General features: G+C 29.9%; 2 protein-coding genes across 2 annotated transcripts in view; one reads left to right on the top strand and one right to left on the bottom strand.

The window, feature by feature from the left end:
- Positions 1-625, bottom strand: part of LOC107443478 (GATOR complex protein mio) — a 46,353-nt gene extending 45,728 nt beyond the window's left edge. The window contains exon 1 of the mRNA XM_043043482.2: positions 498-625. The gene's annotated coding sequence lies outside the window, so the exon portion shown is untranslated. The remainder of the gene's footprint in view (positions 1-497) is intronic.
- Positions 626-4,202: 3,577 nt separating this feature from the next.
- Positions 4,203-14,276, top strand: LOC107443386 (mitochondrial ribosomal protein L12). Its single transcript, XM_043043489.2, has 5 exons — positions 4,203-4,548; positions 6,124-6,262; positions 9,708-9,782; positions 12,738-12,866; positions 13,515-14,276. The coding sequence occupies exons 1-5, from the start codon at positions 4,448-4,450 to the stop codon at positions 13,629-13,631; spliced, it is 561 nt and encodes a 186-aa protein (XP_042899423.1). The 5' UTR covers positions 4,203-4,447; the 3' UTR covers positions 13,632-14,276.
- The last annotated feature ends 6,837 nt before the right edge of the window (positions 14,277-21,113 follow it).

Genomic DNA, 21,113 nt, shown 5'->3' with positions numbered 1-21,113 from the left:
TAATTTTAACTTTTAAGTGAAAAATTATGTTTTAAATAATTTCTAGAAATCAAAAAGCCTAACATTAAAATAAACAAATCTCAAAATGTACTCATCCATTTTTACAGCGCAAGTAAATTCAGCTGTTTCATTTATTTGTATTTTTTTTAAAAAAAAAATTTTAAAAATTAACATTAAAAATTTTTTTTGATTTACCTGGGCTTGATAACTTTGCATTGACGACTGAACGGAAAAATATATGTGATGCCTCAATATAAGTAAAATTTGATATTTTGGTGGAATTGAGCAAATATTAAAGGTCTACTCCATTACTGGTGTTATATCACATTACATTAGTTACAAAAAATTGGAGTAAGCGTAAATGACACTAAGAAACGGGTTTCAACTGAGTTTTACTTCCAAAGTCTGCAAATACTACATTCATAAATGGAGTTATCCAAAAGAAAAAAGTGTAACAAATGTTAAATTAGATATATATTTTAACAATAGTTGCATACATCGTTACTTCTTAGTTCCTGTTGTTCTCAATCATTTTTTTATTAAGATAATAAGTAGACTCAATATAAATAAAACCTTTATACAGTAAAAGAATAAGACTTAACATATAATATTAGTTATTAAAGAAAGAATTTAACGGAAAAAAAATTTTAAGTCGGTAAACAGTTGTGAATTACAAAAAAAAGTATTTTATAGCTTAATTTTCTACTTTGATACATCAAAATTCAAAACAAAATAAACAAGCGTGATGATTGTGTATCTTGTGATCTCTTGTGTTTACAATAGAACACTTGCATCGAACTATTTCTTTAACAAGGAATGACCAGGAGAACTATCTTGGCAGCCGCTATTCTATTACGTTAACCCTACAAATTTGAGAAGCGCGGATCTGAAGGCGGGTTGACACAATCAAAGCGCGTGCGATCAAATTGCGTAATAAAAGTAAATAAAATTGCGTCTAAGTTTGACGATACGTAACCTACATTGAATGGTGTTCGACTTTCATGCCTACTTTGATTCAAAAAGCGATAACTATGCCAATTATGGGTATCGGTATGAGATTGATATCCATGGCATACATAAGTGGAACTCGCTTATGTGAGGGTCCCGCAGTGGACTGATCGTTACGACACGGTTCCCAGCAGATCACCGAAGTCAAGCATCACTGGCTGCGGGTGGGTGACCACTTGGATCAGCCTGCGTAGGGATCGAGGGTGTGCGGCATTTGTCCTCGTTAAACTGTTCTACCGTAAAGTGCACGATTTCGCGTGCAAGTCGTCAGGCTACCGAAGCGGAGATGCCATCCCCTCTGCAGAGGATCAAAATTGTGATGGCATGTCTTCGGATCATCCTCAGGGATGTTTCCCAGACAGTCACCAATAGCCCATTGTGCAGCTCTCTAGTGTGACGTAAATGAACTACAACAACAACTTATGAGAGGTAAATATTCATTTATTTATAATGCATTGAATTTATTTACTTATATATATATATATACATAATATATAAGCGACCATACGTTGTTAAAATTTATTTCTGAAAGCTTGTTTTTGTTTGTTTCTTTCTCAGATTTATACTTTAAAAGCACATTTGGATTTCAAAATCTATTAATTGGAACGATTTTTTTTCATTGGCTGAGTAGATAGGAGTCTGGAGAATTTTATAAATCATCTTAAACACTTGATTTCCTAAAATTTGTATGTGAAGAAACTGAGCGCCTTTAGTTAAGTATAACTGAAAAGTTTTTCAAAAGAAGTTTAAACCAAATTAAAAGTTTTTAATTTGCACTGATAGGATGCGCTTGGTGTGATGGTTCACCTCAGCACAGACACGTGGTGTTCATTCTGTCAGTAAGAGTTAAAAATCAGCAAACTAAACCACACAACTGTAGTAGAAGCAAGATGCCTTGATCACTCAAAAACTAACGAAACCTACGCACAAATCTCAGGATCTGATTCATCGTCCAAATTTGTGACCAAAAAATAAATTCGATTGGCATTTCAAGAATTAGCTACCTCGCTAACTACTATGATAACCCAGGCTATACTGGAATTAGTTCAAGAGATAGCTCAAACAGTGGAAAAAACAATGATCGAAACTTTCTCCAAACAAATATTCTTCATCGCAATCAAGGACGGAATCGAACCTCAGTATCAGTCGCATCAAACAATTCTTCATCTAGTAACAATAACTCTCACTCACCCAAACGAAAACTAAAAAAAAGTAATCGCCCTTGATGTCTTGAAAAGACAGTCAAATTTGGCTCAGTTTACCACGTCTGATTACATTTTCTCCCTTGTGAACTTTTATTCTCCTGACGGATAATTTTCAGTCGACTGGTTACAATCTCTTAGCCGATCTCTAACCAACTCATTCATTTCACCACGGCACTTTAACATTCACCTTGCTGCTTTAGGAGTTCAGCCAACTACAAAAGAAGCAGAAAGGTTTCACGAGTTGCGTCTTGAGGCACAGTACTACGTGTAGTCACAAAGATTCCAGCATGCTTTAAACCAGGTTACCAACCCTCGCTTTTTGATCTATCATTTCATCTACTGACTTTTTCTCCGTAACGAACTTTGTTGTATCCTATGAAGCATTTGAAATTGACCACGCACCAGAGAGTATTTCTTTGGCCATCTCTAATAATAATTCTCTCTCGTGTTAGCAAAATTGAATTCATTGGAACCACCTTATCCCAAACTTAGAAGAAACTATCCTTGCAGAAATGAGTTTGCACGCAAATTCTTCAATTAATAAATCAGTAAAAACTAAAGAAATATAACTCTTGGTCTACAACTCACGCTTTCCACCTTTCTGGAACAGTCATTGCATCGTTTTATTAGGTAAAAAACGCAAATACTCGAAAATTTCACTCCGTAGTGGCGGTAGGCAATCCACGCAAACCATAGTACTAAGTACTATGGGCACAAAGGTAAAAAAAGTAAAATATCCTGTCCCTTCAGATCTATCTCTAAATTGAGGAAGTGGCCTCACAAAATTGCGATGGCATATCTTTGGATCATCCTCAGGGAAGTTTCAAAGACTATCGTCAATAACCCATCGCAGACCAGCTTGCAATACAGGCGCTAAACCAAAATTTCATTTAACATCTTTCATCATCTTAAGACCTTAGCCAAGCCTTCCTCGATGAAAAGCTCAATAAAGAACTATGTGCATGTAAGGGCTGCAAATACTTCCTTTCCTTCTCTCACCACGATGTATCTCGAGATCACCATTCACTAATCAGCTCCTGAAATCTTGATGTACTAATTGCCAGGCTCAGAACTGAATTTCTTCAGACAAATGCGATTCTACACAAGTGGAAATTGATACAAAACCCAAACTACCCGTACTGCCTGAGCTGGATTACCTATTCATTAGGGCCCCCCTTAATTGGATTTCTTGAAAATAAATTTTAAAAAATTAAGTAAAGCAATGATTTAAAAAAAATTATTTCAAATATATAATAATAAAATATGACAACTTATTTACATAATGTTAATCATTTTTATTTATTACTTATTTTAGTTATTATTTATAAGTATTATTATAGTTTATGTATTATGAGATTTATCAATGTTTTTTAAGTTCAAATTTACCATTTCGATTTGCGAGCGAAAAAATTGAAGGCAGTACTGACGAGCTAAGACTTGTTTAAACAAAAAGCAAAGAATTAAATGTTGTTGAACTGAAGTGTCTCATAATTTTTTTAGTGTTTTATAATTATTTCGTGTCCGTAATTCTATTTGATCAATAAATAATTATGAAATTATTAACTGAAAGGTAAGTGTTTGTTTATTGTTTTATATACTCTTGAAAAAACTCATACAACTGCAGTTGTATGTTTTTTGATGCAGTTGTATGAGTTGATACATGGCCACTTCCAATCAAATTTTATATATTGAAATACTTAAAGCTTAAACTTTTTAAAAGTGCTTTCTTAAATTAAAAGATATATAAATGCTTTTATATTTGAATAAATAAAAAATATGCCAGAAAAAAAATTTAATCTAAAGGCCCCAAAAATTCGAATGGCCTAGGGCTCCGCGTGCGCTTAATCTGGCACTGCGTACGGCGGAGGTATCGATACGAACGATCACTTTCTCCTGGAATGTCCCTCATTGCAGAATACTCGTAAAGAACTTTAACAGTCCTTATCGCTTCCGAATCCAGTATATCGTGAACTAATATCTTACAATCCTCGGACCGAACTCCAATCCCTCAGCAAATTTTTCCAAGCCACAAACCGCTTCTGATTTTTTACTGCAACCTCCTGCTATCCATTAAGCCTCATTCCTAAGCTGCATTAATGGAAATAGAGAGCTATAAGCTAATGCACAGAACTCGTCGCACTCTACTACAATTAACAATCTAAACATGCTTTTCGTTGTTTATTTCTTCTAGGTCAAGTTTTATCTTTACATATTATATAACACTACATAATAAAATGTCCTTAATGAGAAGTATTAATTTTAGTACTGTTCGAAGAATACCGAAGTATTTTATACATTCCCACAATTTAAATTGCAGTCGAAGGAGAATTTGGAGGTGAGAATCTTTTGCCGGTTGAAATTGCTCATATATGCAAAATTTAAATTTAATTTGTAATCTTTTAATGGTTTATTTGGTTTTGTGGTTATTATTTGAAAATTTGAGTGATTTTCTGTTGTGACTTTTCTCGGGCCAAGTACAATCTTCAAAAAACAAAATTTAAAATTGCCCAAGTTTAAAAAAACAAAACAAAAATGTGTTGAGATTTGCTCTTCTGAGCCCTTCCCTTTGCAGAGAATCAAAATTGCTATGACTTGTCTTCGGATCATGCTCATAAATGTTTCCTAGACCGTCGCCAATAGCCCATTGTGTAGCTCTAGTGCGACGTTAAAAAAATACGTACCTACCATTGACAACTGCCCATGAGTCGCCAAGAATATATTTAGATTTATATAGAGGTTTTTCCTGGGGTGATTCTGAGTAGTACTCATTGAGTTAGTCCCTTTTTTGTGATGCTTTTAGGGATATTTCGGTATTGTGAGCTGCCCCGCCAAATGTAATCGCCAAGTCGCCAAATTGATTTTAAACTGGAAAATACAAACAAGATATGAAGAGATTTGCCCTGGGCCGGCTTTGAATTATACCCTTTGGGTTGGTTCGTTTCTGTGATGTTTTTTTAGTTCCTCGTGGGCTGCTGCCTGCAAGTTGTCAAGACTTGGCAATTATTCTACAATAGATCACGATGTGGAAATCTTCTCATACTTTTTTTTTAGTTTCTTGCAGGCCACAGCTTCGAAGTTGCCAAGACTTGGTGATTTTTCTTTTGTAGATTACGTTACAAATATCTTCTCATCGCCAAAACTTTGCACTTATTTTGGCACTGGTACCAATATGGAAATTTCTACCCTTTCAAATACTGTAAATGTTTTATATCTTGATGTTTAGTAACCTCTTTACCTATTGAATGGCCTTCAAGTATTATATGGTAAATATTGTGCTACATGTAAGCCGGTGACAGGCAAAGAAGGCTATCGCCCAGAGGGGGTGCCAGGCGAAACCCAGATTTAATGTTCTGTAAATTATATATTTACTTCTTTTTTAAAGCATTGTTTGCTTTAAAAATATAGTGATACGTTATTTTTTATTATGTATTTTTAGATTAACTTTTATCAATTTTTACATTGACTTAAATGAAAATTATTTGCAAATGTACTTTTGATAACATTTTGAAGTCAATGGAGATAACCCCTAAGAACAACCAACCTCCATTGCAATCATTTTACTGTGGAACAGAGCTTGGTTGTTCTCGAGAGGTTACATTGTGTGTGTGTATATATATATAGTAAATATATATAGATATATATCTCCAGAGGTTTTGCTGTATTTGTTAATAGCAGGTCAAATCTCCCGTTTTTATTTATAATTGCTTCAAAGGTGTAAATGGTTATAATTTCTGCACTAAAATTTTGAGTTTTTGACAATTATCCGAAATTATATTTAAAAAAATGGGGTTTTGACATAGTTAAAACCGTAGTAAACTGTCAAATTTCAAAAAATTACCAACCCTAATCTGGGCTGTTCAAATTTATGTTTTTTTTTTGGAAAAAAATAAATTGTTTAAATTTGTCATAGGCACTACTGTGCAGCAACTATTTCCCACCCTACACCAGATGGTTGTGAAAAAGATTATGCTCCAAAAATTAAGAACATTGTTGAAGAAATAGCAAAATTAACATTGATTGAAGTAGCAGATTTAAATGAATGTCTAAAGGTAAGCATGTTTGTATGATCAAAAGTTTTAGAAAATTTATTATATTTGTGCATTGTGTGTCTTTGCTCTATGTGAGGAAAAAATTGTTATTAGATCAGAAATATAATTAAAATGTGATTACTCTTACACAGTATAAAGTCAAATACACCAAGAATGAAAAAAAAAGTAGAGGGGATATAAAAATAATGCATTCACTGTGCAGAGCAAAGGAATAAAATATTTCTGTGCTTATCATACTACATAGTTGATGCAGGTGTTAGTTTAATTGTGTATATAATTAAAATCCTTGATTATTTAAATATGACTCTTGTTTTTCTATCGATAGATGGAATGCCTCTAAGTGTGCATATTAATTAGATTCATAAAGAGCTTGAGAATTTGTCTGTTCAATATCATGGATCTTTTTCTTATGAAAAAGGAGACATTTTCTTGGTAACGTGCCCCTTTCTCTGCGTCTTAATTTGTATAAATTGTAAATTTATTTTATAAATAGTGCGTTTTCTCCCCCCAAAAAATAGTAGAATATTGCCCGTAATATTAAAGTAAAAAAATAATAGAAATTCAAAGAAAATAATTATATGTTTATTTTCTTTCTAAACACAGCGTTTTTTATTACTTTAAATTAGTAACATACATCTTTGTTATTATTGAAAGTATCTTGCAGAAAGATATTAGTGCTAGAGAGTTTTGTCGCAGAAAGCCCGAAAAAATTCTGCTTCAGGATTTCAAAGTTTAAGTGAAAATACAATAAGTGAGGAGTAAACTGTCAGCAAAAAATTAGTAGGAAATTATTCTTTGAATAATTTTTGAGCTTAGTTACATAAGGTGCTTTTTTCATTGGGTGTTTTTAAAAAGTGCGTAATTTTCCCTTTTCAAAAATGAGATTTTTTTTTTTACCATCTCGATTTTCGCCATGTATTATGCAAAAGTGTGCTTTTCACATTGTTATATTCAACCTTTTCCCAATTCAATCAACCACTATCTATTTCGTTGTATCGTCGGTCCGTAGTGTATGAGAACGCCAATCATTTTACATGTTTGATGAAATACTTGCTGGTCCGCATGTGTTTCTACTGAGCTGGGTTCGGTGAGTTTATTGCAATTTCGTGTGCAACGCTGCAGCATTTTGCAAGATATTATCAATTTCAAGCTTAATTTTCCACCCTCTGATATTGAACTGAAAAATCTCTTGATCATTTTATAATGGCAAATATAATCAGGAAAAGAGTTCTTTGTCACAGTTATTTTATCATGATCATGTAATGTCTGAAAATTATTTTGCATTTTGTAAATGTATATAGTGCTTAAAAATATTTTTTGAGTGCTTGAAAAGTACTTAAAAGGTGCTTATTTTTTGTTGAAAGATTTGGCTACGCACCCTGAGTTAATTTTGGTTTTAAATATTGATGACAGCAGTATAGAATTAAATTCTACTTTAACTTATTCTTCTCGTACTATAACTTTATTTTGTAAAACTGTAATATTTTTTTAGATATAGATTAAGATAGATTTTTAATTATAGATTAAGACTTTTTTAATAAGCCAAAGATATAGATTAGATAAATACCCTGTACATAGAGCATTATTTATCGGTAGTTACCCATGCAAAAAATTCCCAATATCAGGATAATTGCTGTTTTCATCATTTTTTAAGCATCTAAACATGATTTATTTTGACCCGCTGAGAATAATATTTAATTTTTGCATTTAAGCATACTTAAAATGTTACATACTTATTTGAATGCATACATACTTATTAATTGTGTAAACAATCATGCTGACAGAGTTTTTTTTTCCTTGTTTAACACTGCTGGCATGGACTGCCAACTTTCTACGCTTTTTTGTTTTGTAGAAATTTATTCCGGTGGTAGCTTTGTTTATATTTCAATGTATTAATTTTTATTCATTTAAACTTATTTTTCACACCACTAATCATAAATGTTTTAAAAGTTCATGTGCATTATGTTCCAGCAGGGTTGGGTTTTTGACGTCAAAAAGTAGTTTTTGACATGACAAGGGTATAATACTGGTTTAAACCGTCAAAAACTGAAGTTTGCCAGGAAAATATATAAACTTCAAAACTATCAACAGTTGCCATGCATTATATTGAAATTTAATTAAACTATAGGTAATCAACAGGTTTTATATTTTTTTAAAATTAAAATTAAGGTAAAATAATAGATTTAAAATCTTAGAAATTTATATTCAAATGCATGTGCAGAAAAATTTTGCACAAAAATTGTTTAAATATTTATATTTAAAAATTTTTTTTTTCTTTTTGATACTTAAGAAAATTAAAAGTTTATTACTATGCATTTTTGACATATAAGGAACATATAACTAATATTTATAAGGAACTTACAAGTTATGTTGTATAAATACAAACTTGATATAAGATACAAGTGTATAAAATTTTTTTTTTAATGTTATACCGAATATCTTTATTATCCAGTATGTTAATTTGAATTTAAAAGTAGTTATATTTATGAATAATGATAAATATAATTCATATTGTTTATTATATTTATTTATAATTATTACACTTATCATTTTAAAACAATTTTTATCTCTTAATTTTTTTTTCTCCACTTGTATTAAGAATACAAATAATGCATATCTTGAAAGCAAGAAGTAATTATTCAACAGCTGAATATTTAGATATTCAACAAAACTATATAGTATTCAGCAAAATGAAATTCACAAGTATTTGGATAAACTAAATTTTCAGCATAGTAAATGAATAGGCTGAATATACTGTAAATCGACCCTAACTACTCTGTGTATTTAACAGAAAGCACTTAAATTTGTATTGTCTTATGTTAACAAAAGATGTGTTTTCAAAAATACAAAATTTTGGTTACTATTCAAAATATAAGTGTTTCTTCAAAATTTCTAGAACACATTTAGAAACACTATCCTTTATAAAAAATATGTAAATTTTATGTATTAGTTAAATTTCATATATGAATATAGGTTTTTGACATTTTTGACAGTGAGTTTTTTGACGTGACGGTTTAAACAATAGTTTAAACCATCAAAAACTGTCACATGTCAAAAACCTGCCAACCCTGTGTTCCAGGCATATGAACTTTTAACAGCATTATGTTCCAGGTCTATCATGGTTAAGCTTTTAAAAAGTTGGCAAAATTACCAAAAATTCTGAAAGCTTTGGTTTTTAAATGTCTACCACTCTATGAAGAATTTTGCAAAAAGCATAGTAGCTGGCAGGCCTGCTGGCATATTTTCCCTCCACTTACTAAAGTTTTATTTTTTCTTAATTAAATTATGCCATTAAAACTGAAAAAGCTTACAAATTCAAAAATCAAGTTTTTTGAGTTTTGATGAAATTTGTGTTGTAGTTATCATATAGTTCTTTAATATGGCATATAATCAATTTAGTCCACATTGTGTATATTTCATGAGCCAAAACTTTTCTCTTTTTTAGAAAAAACTTAATATAAAAGATGTTCCAATGACAATGGGGGTTGCGCCAATGGTTGCTCCTAGTGCATCTGCTGAAGTAAGTTGCATTATTGATAATTGTTTCAATAAAATCTAGCATAGAAAAAGTGAGGCTATGTCATAACCCTCTCATTACCAGGTATAAAAAAAAGAGGCTCCCAAACTGTGCATTGATTAGAAAAAGCCAATTCAGTAAGTTTAGAGGCATAAGACAGAAGCAGATTTTATTTAATATATCTTTTGTAACCGTGACTAAGTCGCAAAGACTTAACAATAAAAATACATATCTAAATTCTACAAAGCAAGAAAAGGGCAAATTACAATTATTAGAGATCTCCTTAAAAATATAATGCGACAAAACAGTTTGGTCGGTGTTTTCCTCTACCAACATTCTAGATAGCAGTTGTTACAAAAGAGCCATTTCCTTGTTGGAAACGTCAATTATAATTAAATATGAAAATTTAAATGTCTCAAAGTTTGCAAACACCTGGGTTGTAATTGAAAAGAAAAAAAAAATTGCTTGGGTTAAGTGGTTTTTTTCATAAAGATGAGTTTTTTTTCAATCTGCTTAAATGTATTAAATATAAACATATTTGATTATTACCAAAGGGATTAATAAAAGAAATGGTTATGAGAAGAACTGTTTCAGTCATTTTTATGCTTTCTAAATGTGTAATGAATTACATAATGAGCAAGTTATTATTTCAGAAGAATCATTTCAGCAACTTCATAATGATTCTTAGTAAAATGAAAAGCATAAGTTATGTGATTAGTTTAGAATTTTAACTAAACACATAATTTGCTTAAAAAAAGTTAATGAAAGTTAATGGATTTTCTAGAAGCATTGTAAACATTCATGAAATGAAATGCACTTATCCTTTTGTTTCACATTGTATGGTCATTTGCATTTTTTAATATATGAATTCTTCATATGCCTTGAAATGTTTAAAATATTCACAACTTTTATCTTCATTGTATATTTTGCTTTTGATATGAATGGAAAAGGATCAAAAAAATTTAACTACCTGTTTCTAAGCATTCCAAGCATAATTTAAATGAACATGCAGAGATGCACATTAAATTTAAAAATTATATATGAACATATCATGAATAACCAATATCTACAATATGCATTCACATTCAATATGCAATAATTTCCTTATATGTTCAATACATAGTTTTAAATTATGAATTCCAAATTATGGTTTTCTGCCAAATTAAGGGTGTAATATTTTAAACTTAATCTTTATGCATAATTTTTTTTTCTTTAAGAAGAAACTAAGTTTTTAACTGAAATTTTTTTTTAGCATTATTTGTTTAAAAATATCAAATATATCATACTCATTTTGTAATATTTGGTACATATAACATATATTCGTTGTTGTATTTAAACAAACCCGGTTTTATGAATCCAAATAAATGATGCGATAAGTGTAATGTGTATGCATAATACACATAATTACTTTTAAAGATAAGTAATGTATTATAATTTACCGATATGTTATTTTTTATTCATATATTTTATTTGTTTTACATAGTTCATTAATATTACATTTTGTTTTCAAAAATCAGATTACTGAAATATGTTTTAATTCATATAATTTTGTATAAAAAGTTGCAAAATTAAATTTATAAAACAATAAGCTGATTATTTTGAAGAGCAATTAGGTTTGATTATTGCTAAGAAAATTGATAGGAAATAATAAAGTGTGAAAAAATTTGCTCGGTGGATTTAAAGATGAGTTTTTTCAAGTAGTATAATCTGAAGAAACCCACTGGGTTTCTCAAGGCAGGCTCGCAAACCCTGCATTAAATGGAAGTATCATGTTGAAAGATAACCCACTAAAAAGATTTAGGTCATTAGGTAACGAAATAATCCAGTTTTTGTGACTTTTCTTCCTGTTGATAATATTTGAATTAATTTTTCAAACACATGTGTTGAGCTGTATTTATTTTGAACAATAACCAATAAAATATAAATGGTTGGAATCTACATACTTAAAGATATATTGCCGCACTTGAATCAGCGTATAAAAGTAAAATATTTCTTGTTCAATTTTTATTTTGAAACTTACATATTTGAGTTTTAAATAATAATAAATAACAAGCGCAAGGGTCGGGATAGCTTGGTTGGTAGAACACCGGGCCCATGCCCAAGAGGTCGTGGGTTCGATCCCCGCCGGCCTAAGACTCCCTGTGTAGTAAATGGTGACTTATGCATGTTAAATCTGTCGAGTCACAAAGTCCTCCATATTCCCATAACAAATCATACTTCTGGGAGTACTGATCCAGGAGTTTCCTTGTCTTCTGGATTGGTTCAAAATTACTAGGCTACGGAGTTGAGCATTAGTAGTCATAAACCCAAAAACTGGGTCGACTGTTCAACTACGAATATAAAATATAAAAATCAAATAACAGATGCAAAGGAAAATTTCTTTTTTGTAGGACCCATTAATTGTAATTGGAGTGATATCCAAATGCCAGACAGTTTGAATCTGTGGCATTACAACATTAGACTTAGTTTGAAATAATTATTAAGTTGTATAGAATAAGGAGTATAATTTTCCTAAACTGCCAATTTTAAACATTTGTAAATTTTAAAAGATTTTGAGCAAATATTGGGATTCAGTATTGACATATTCATTATACTTGCGATTGAATGTATATGAATTGGCACAGATCAATAGTTAAATTCTGCATCATTCACTGAAGGGTTGAAAATCAGAATAATGCAGTGACCTTGACTATCAATAAAACGCTGTATTTTGATGTTTTCACCGAAAGACTAACACCATCAGCGACGCCACTGTGCATACTCAAAAAGTTCAAAGTCCTGGACTCATCTTCGAAGTTCTAACTGAATCATGATGACGGCTGAAAATTGAATAAGATGGTTTAGATGAATAATTTTCTCTCAATTTAGTTATTATACAAATCACAAAGTAAAATTTTTCTTTAAGTTTTTAATTGAATGTTTTCTCTAATAATAGTGTTTTTTTAAATTTTTTTACAGGACGATGAAAGTGAACCTCAAGTGACCAAGTCTTCTTTTACTGTAAAATTAATGAAATTTGATGCCTCTCAAAAAGTAGCTATTATCAAAGAAATTAAGAGTTTAATAGATGGCATGAATTTAGTTCAGGTATTTGATTACTTCTTAATTTGATCTTTCTTCAGTTTTTGCTACTCTGTAAATTTTTTTCCTGAATTTCGTTTTTGAAATTGTGTATAGTGAGTTTATGTTAAAAATAATATAGAGAAAAATGTTACGTTTTATGGGAGTGGAACTTTAAAAACCTACAAAAATTGCTTACGTTGAGGGAATGATCCGGAGCAAGCAATCGCTTTGAGGGTTCTGTTGACTGAGAACTTAAATCCGAGACTGGCATTTCTTGATATCACTGTTTCTTTAGTCTTTCGTCTTGACTTTAATTTATTATAACAAAAAATTATCAGTTATATTTCATTAAAAAGCAACTTGTAAATTTCTTTTATTGCAAATTTTAGTCCAACACCATATGATCAAATGGTACTTTTAGATGTTGAATTTTATGTTAAGAGATTTAGTTGAACTATGTTTTTTTTATTTTTTAAAGAAATAATGCCGCTAAAAAAACTGAACGTTTATAAGCAAATAGATTTACATTTTTAGTGGTTTGCATTAGTATTTTAAGTGTTACCTGACTAAATACACTGCCCTGGAAGGGAGTAATATATATTTTTGCCAGATAATTCAATTCAAAAGTCATAACTTATATTTGTTTGTAACTTTCAATGTTTGTTGTTCTAGGCAAAGAAATTTGTTGAAAGTGCTCCACAAATAATAAAAGCTGATATAGCTAAAGATGAAGCAGATAAATTGAAAGAGACACTAGAGGCTGTTGGTGCTACTTGTGAAATCTCCTAGACAAACGCATTTTTTTTTTCCTTTTGTTGGCTGCACTTTTATAAAAAACATATAGACTTAGTACTTTTATTTCATAATATGCAGATGTTATCTTCTGTGTTTTAGAAATGCAGTGATTAATAACAACAATATTTTACCGTACCACCCTTCAGTAAAAAATTATATGTTAAATAAAAGTTTATATGTTTAAAGTGTTTGTTTTTTGTAGAATAGAACATGTATTAGTTGACTTGTGAATAACATATTCATGATCATTTGTGTTTTACAAATAGGAAAATTATAAGTGTAATTATGATGCATTAATTAGACATTTTTTTAAAACTCAAATTTATTTTTAATCATGTTTTCTTTCAAATTATTTGATTTAAACAAAAAAGTGATATTTAAATGCTTTTTAAGTTTAAAATTACACTATTATTTTTAACCATTACTATTACTTTTAAAATTGGCATTTGTACTCATAAAATATTAATCATCACTTACTTAAAAGTAATTTCAAATAAAAAAAACATTATCTTTATGGCATATAAACTATTTATTATTTATTGATGTAAGTGCAATTATAAATTGGCATCTAATATGTCCCGATCATGCATTTAGAATTGTTTTGAAATAAAAATCAAATAAAACTGTCTTGTTAAAGTTTTTTAGCATTTCATTTTTTTATTTTATAAGTAAGCAGTGTATAATAAAATAAGTTATAATTATATTGTGAAAGATAATATTATGCTATAAACTTATTTTATATTTTTAAATTGGAAAAAAATCATGGGGATAAAAGTAATTAAAATATAATTTTACTGAAGTAAAGCCTCTTTATAACAATGAATACACAACCTAATGCACTTAAATATGTTACAAACAAAACAAATATTAAAGAGAAACTGGTTGAAGTTGAAATTATTGAGAATTTGTGGTCTGATGAGTTAAAAATACTTTGAGTGGGTGAAACTGGAATCTAATCTGTCTACGTGTATGTAACCAATCCTAGCTGGATGTAACGAAGCCCAAAGTTATCTTAAAGCAATATATATTGCAGATATACTCTCGGTTTTTTTTCTTCTAATAATTTTATGAATTGGAAAATTTGTGCGCAGTCCTTAAAACTTTCTTCATTGTCACAATTTTGTAGTCAATGATTTTATCATTGATTCCTTTTTTATAACCTTTTTTTTTAATGTATTGAAAAGTCAACCATATGAAAAAAAAGAGAGTATAATGCTGCTTTTAAGTAAAAGCATATACAGAGCACAAAAGATACCTAAAGATTTTTCTTCAAATGTTGGACGTGTTCTGTTTCAGAAAGATTTACCAATGCTCTGGGTCGTTTTTTCAAGTTCTTCAGCCTCTTCCTTAGGAAAATTTTGCTTCTTATTTGTTGCTAAAAAAATAGCGTCCTACTCAGCCAATGAGACTGATAGAGCTAAATGCAAACTTAATAAATTAAAGCTTGAAAATATCCCCGCCAGAAGGCGTATCATGAATTCCGATTTTAAGTTAAATAAGCTCATTGCTTTTAAGTTAATGAATTTTATACCAAGCTCTTACAATTATAAAATTTTATTGTGTGTTATGTCATCTTAAATTAATGAAGGGATTATCTATATATTATTTGAGAATAAAATTTTCAAACACGATCATCAGTTGCACTAGAGCTTTCTTCAGTGTGGCATGGTAATGTTCCAACTTTATTGTGGCTTATTAAGTTTAAAAAAGAAAAATGTTTGATGTTCTTTCTTATACAAAATGGAATCACTGTTTTTAGAGAAGGAGCATCCAAAACACATCTAAAAAACATTTGTAAATAAATAGAAAAAAATAAGTATCTTCTCTTCTCGTTAGAGTTAAGACCTAATGCCTGCGAAATCGCTATATTAAATTTAATGATCTAGTATGAAAAGTCTATTTAAACTTCCATATTTTTCTGAATCATATTACTTCAACAGACCTGCCAGCTCTCCTGCTTTTAGCAGGAGTCTCCTGCTTTTGCCTCAAATCTTCGCCTTCAGGGTGTTTTCTCCTGCTTTTTTCTATTTAGTTCAGGATAGAGGGAAAAAAAAACAATTTGTGCAATTTCCTTCCCAACTTGCGCTTTAGATCATGCTGGGCATTTATTTAGAAAAATTTTCCCCAATAGCAACATCGCTAAAAATTACGGTGTGTGCGAACCAAAACAACAGCAATAACCGATGAAATGGCAAAATTGGAGAGGAAATATATATTGGATACCATTAGGCAAAATGTTTTTTCACTTTCTATAGATGGCAGTTTTTTTTAAGTATTGCTAAATCAGCAACATCTGCAGTTTTAAAACAGTAGCAGTTAAAAAAAAAAAAAATAAGAAGAAATACATTTATAAAATATTGTATTCATTATTGACATATTCTGTTAATTTTGAACCTCTTCCTAAATTTTAAGAAATCAAAAGATGTGTTTTAATATAATTCTATAGAACCTTATATTTTATAGTAAGAACACATATCTTTATTAGTCAGAATCTTATTGTGGTCTATTTTATGTAATGTAAGTAATATATTTTGAAATAAACTTCTTGTAGGAAATGTGAATCAGGTTTAATTTTCAATATTGTGCTATGTCGTGATACAGAAAGAGTCTCCTGCTTTTTTATTTTCTGAGGTTGGCAGGTCTGCTTCAAACATTAAAATATGCAAGAAGTATACAGAAACACAATGTTATATCATTTAATTTTGCAGGAAAAGTTTTCGACTAAGTTTCAATAAAAAATTATTATTTATAAACTAAAAAACGTAAGATAAAGAAAGCTTACGATAAAAGAAATACGATCCTAAAATTCCTCATCTTGAAAAAAAAAATTTAATATTGTTTGTTGAAGTTCTAAATTAGACTTAGAAAATAATTCTGTAGGCTCTCTACAGAATGATTTTCTACGTCTAATTTAGAACTAAATTAATTAGAAAATTAAAATTTGAAAAAAAATTACAAGTAAATTTTTTATTATAAAAATCATAACACTTACCTACTTTATAAATCCGGAGAATTCCAAAATGAAATGTTCTCAAATAATATATACCTAGGTTATCCTTTCATTACTTTAAGATGACAAACCACACAATAAAATTTTGTAATTGTAAGATCTCCGTATGAATTTCAATGTGTAACTTAAAAACAGAATAACTGAATTCTAGTTGAAATTAATCATTCAAAATTTAAAAAAAAGAAGAAAAAACACTTACCAAGAAAATGATAAAAATTTATTAATAATCAACACAAATGAAAATATTTCAAGTAATTTAGATAATTCTATATTGTTTTCCGAATTATATAGATGTAGATGTATATCTATTCTATAAAGAAGAAGAATATTCTATTACAGTTCTGCACTTCTGAAATCGCATTCATTGGAATGAAGTAAGCAATGTGGATTTAATTAACTTCCTTTTAATTTATAATGAATTATAGACAAAAAATATTGTTTTTTTTCCTTTTTTTTTTATAACTGCAATACACACTTTTTAACAGTATGTGTAAACATAATTCCTTATAGTGCATGTATGTTTAGTGAATAATTTTAACTTAAGTAAAAAAAACTGTTTTCTGCCAAGAAACAACAATTATTGCGAAACAATCATCGGGGTTGGTGAGCGGCAGCGTACAGGGGGCTTAGCCACTTAGTTGATACAATAAACATTTGGAATCTTTTAATTGAGTTGCATTCAATTTTGCTGTTACATTCCATCAAGGAACAAAAATGATCTCAAAGCAATTTGAAAGCTAATCTTATAACTGTCGTAAGCCCACATACCTTTTCTTTTTCCCTTTTCTTTTTTTTCTAACGAAGGCGTTCATAAAAAACCCAACTTTTACAAGGGTAAATGGGTTTTACTTAAATACGGAACAGGGTCCAAAAAATCCCAAAATGGGATTTTTCGAGAAAATTTGAGATTTAATGCCTGAACGTTTTTTTTTCTTTTTTTTTCCGGTTAACAAATTAATAAGTTGATGAACGTACCTATCTGTTGAAAATAAAATAAAATTAACAATCTTATTATATCCACTATTGTTAAGCATTACTATCCTAGAACTGAGAGTATTAGGTATTATTGTGCATGCCTTGGCCAAATCTATTTGTGTATTTTTAACCATATTTACTCAATTTAATTTTTAAAACAAATTTGAAATTGTTTGAGAATTACTTCAAAATCAGATTGGAAATTTAATTTTACTCTAAAATTAAATAATGATAGAAATTAAAACAGCTGATTTGGGCAGGTCAAAATTTTTTTAAATGTTGGTTTATTTTGAAAAATATGTATTGGGTTTTTCTAGGCTTGGCCCACATAGGCGGACTTAGCTTGGATTGGTTACACTAATTTTCTTCATTGTAATATTAAGCAAACCATAAAATGAAAGAGTAGAAAAGAAAATTGAACGAACAACTTCGTAATGTGTGAAAAGATCATCCAAATGAAAAAGAAAACTTATCCTCGAATATCGTTTTCAGTTCAATATTTAAATTATATTCGTCCGACTGCCTGATTAGACGAGGGTCGTTCAATAAGTATTTAGAAATACAAATATTTTGAATAGATTTTTTTTCCCAACATAATCTGTTTTTAGAGAGCCACATTTTTTTTAAGCATTCTAAAAAATAGGATTTCGGTCTCAAAATAATAGTTTGGGATTCTTCATTCATCGTCTTGAGTCAGTTTCTTTTTTCCATGTTCGGAAATTGAAAAAGTCACCTTGGACCAAATCTGGTGATGGCGTTGGATGTTGTAATAATTCAAGCACTATTCTGTAATTTTCGCCTTTAAAAGTACGTTGGTGTGAATTCTAGCGAATTCTTCTATGAGAGCAAACAGAAACGTTATGGTTTAGGTGATAAAGAGCTCGCCTCCCAATGAGGAGAACCGGGTTCGTATACGATACGAATTCCGTATCAGCACAAACCACAGTGATGACGTAAAATATCCTCAGTGGTTGACGGATCATGAGTTAGAGCCCCCTTTCCGTCAAGCTAGCCGCGGGAGTTTTTGTTGTTTTCCTTTCCATCTAATGCAATTGCAGGTTAGTTCCATCAAAGTCTTTATGCAGTTGAAACAAAATTCGATCCAACTACTCTATTCTGCTCGATTGATTCGAAAAAATGTCTTGTTCCTGATTCAATCGTGACATTTCGAACATTTTCGTCACGTGACAGCGAGATACCTTGACTTCGATGGCTAAGTTAATACGGAAAAAGTAAAATAAACTTTAAGGGTTCCAAACTTTTGACCAATCTCCTGATCAAACTAGTGAGACCATATTTTTCAGTTTGTGGCTCCTCCCCCATACGTTGGGGGCCTGGAATTATAGTTCGTCGTAAAAATTGAATGTTCATTCCGAAAAATACCTTTATGTGCCTGATTTCTTAACTTATAATATCGTCCGCACTAACTCATTAGCATATTTAAGGAATTAATTTGATAAAAAAAGAAACTTATTTATTCAGAAAAATACAAGAAAAAATAAGAAATCTAGTTCTTTTTTTTCTATATCGTTTTGCGCACCTGAATCATATTACGGTTAAAATTTCAATTATTAGTTTAGAAAATTTATAACAACAAATCGTTTGTCACGAACTTCATAATACAGAAAACAGGCTAAAATACTCGAGTGACGAATAAATTTATTTTATCCTTAGTCCGATATTTTTTTTGCAAAAAATTTGGCCTACATAATTATTTTTTTAAAATAAATTGTTTATTTGAACTCAAATGACAAGTTTTGTAATATATTTTATGTTTAAGAATAAAGCATAACTGAAAAATTGGTACTAAAATTTATGCTAAGATTAAAAAAATCATGGAAGTACAATAAAATTTATGTGGAATTTTTTCGTTTGGGCCACTTTTAAGTAGACTTCATGGAAAAAAAATTTAAATTATGAAGCTTTAAATAAATTTTTTTCTTCAAAACATCAAATTGCAAGCAAATTATTGCAGGTTTAAATTTCGTTACGCACGGGAAGTAATTACTTGTAAAGAGATTAATTAATAAAAATTGGCACTCGGTATATTTGTCAATATTTAAGTTAGAAGTTTCCATAAGGGATTTCTTAACTTTCGATTTTCAATTTATTCTTGACCCTGCCTTGATGACTGCACGGTACCCTAGCTTCCATTACCATTTGTTGCAAGCACTTCTCACCTGCTGGATTTGAAATAAAGGGGCTGTCTAGGAAAATAAAAGCATTTACGCATAGATCTTTCTGAAGCAACATAGGCATTTTTTAAAAAATATTTTCTATTAATCACGTGAACATTTCAGGGAAAACGATTTTGATACTCTGTCTTCTTTTTAAATCGAATTTTAAAAAAAATTGTCTGTGAAGGATTAATATTTATTTATTCTTTTTAAACGATTCGAATCATGAAGTTGAAATTGCAGGTTCGAAGAATTCTTGATTGCCATTTTGTGAGGTTCAGATTATTCGGATCAAAACACTGTAACACTAAAAAAAATAGGAATTAATTTTAATCGTTTGGTAAAACGAGTTCTCTCTCACTATTCTTGTAATTGTCGCTTTCTATAAGTGAAGACGATTCTTGCTTAAAGCAAAACTTTTGAATAAATTTAAAGATGGAATCGAAAAGGTTGATGATTAAACAGCTTTTCGATCACGGATTTTCTGCAGGTAGAATCTTAAAACAATTAAAATCTCTTGAGTATTATAGAACATTTATATATTAAACTATAAACCGATTATTGGATACTAATAGCTGTAAGGATCGACCCACGTCTGGTCGTTCACGATACAGTTCGTACGAAAAAATGCATGAAAAGAATTTGTAAAAAGATACGAAGAAATCCACAGTGCAAATAAAATGGCTGCCGAAAAGAACGTGACTAGAAGAACTATGCAAGTTATATTAAATAAAGACCTGGGTTTTTGCTTCTTATCGCAAAAGAAAACTTCAAGGTTTGACAACTGCTCAAGAATTTGAAAGGTTGCAAAGATGTAAGAAATTGCTGATCCGGCACAGTAACAAAAGTGTTGACAGAATAGTCTTTTCTGATGAGAAAATATTTTACACAGAACAAAGTTATAATGCTAAAAATAATGTTGTATAGTTAAAAACCTGAAAGTGCAAGAACTATTCAAAGCTTTCAGAACAATAATTCTGTAATGATTTGGGCTGCACTGTCAAATAATGAAAAATTTCCCCTGAGATTCATCGATAAAGAGGTAAATATTTATTTAATTTAATTGTTGTAAATATTGTTTTATACTTGTCGAGAAAACAATTTTATACAAAATTTTTAAGTTTCTGCTTTTTTGTCTTCTTTTTTTTTGTCTTTAGAGTTTAGAGGATGAAGATAAAAACATTTTCATCCATTAGAGATGCCATAAAAAGTGTACTTTTATAAATATATAATACAATTTGGCTGTATTGTTTTCTAAATATTTATTTAATTCTATACGATAAGCTTTATTTACCAAATTTTATGCTACATTTC

Source organism: Parasteatoda tepidariorum, chromosome 2 (assembly GCF_043381705.1).
Source record: "Parasteatoda tepidariorum isolate YZ-2023 chromosome 2, CAS_Ptep_4.0, whole genome shotgun sequence".
NCBI lineage: Eukaryota > Metazoa > Arthropoda > Arachnida > Araneae > Theridiidae > Parasteatoda > Parasteatoda tepidariorum.
Note: the sequence above shows the minus strand (reverse complement) of the source record. Positions and strands in the feature narration are given on the sequence as shown.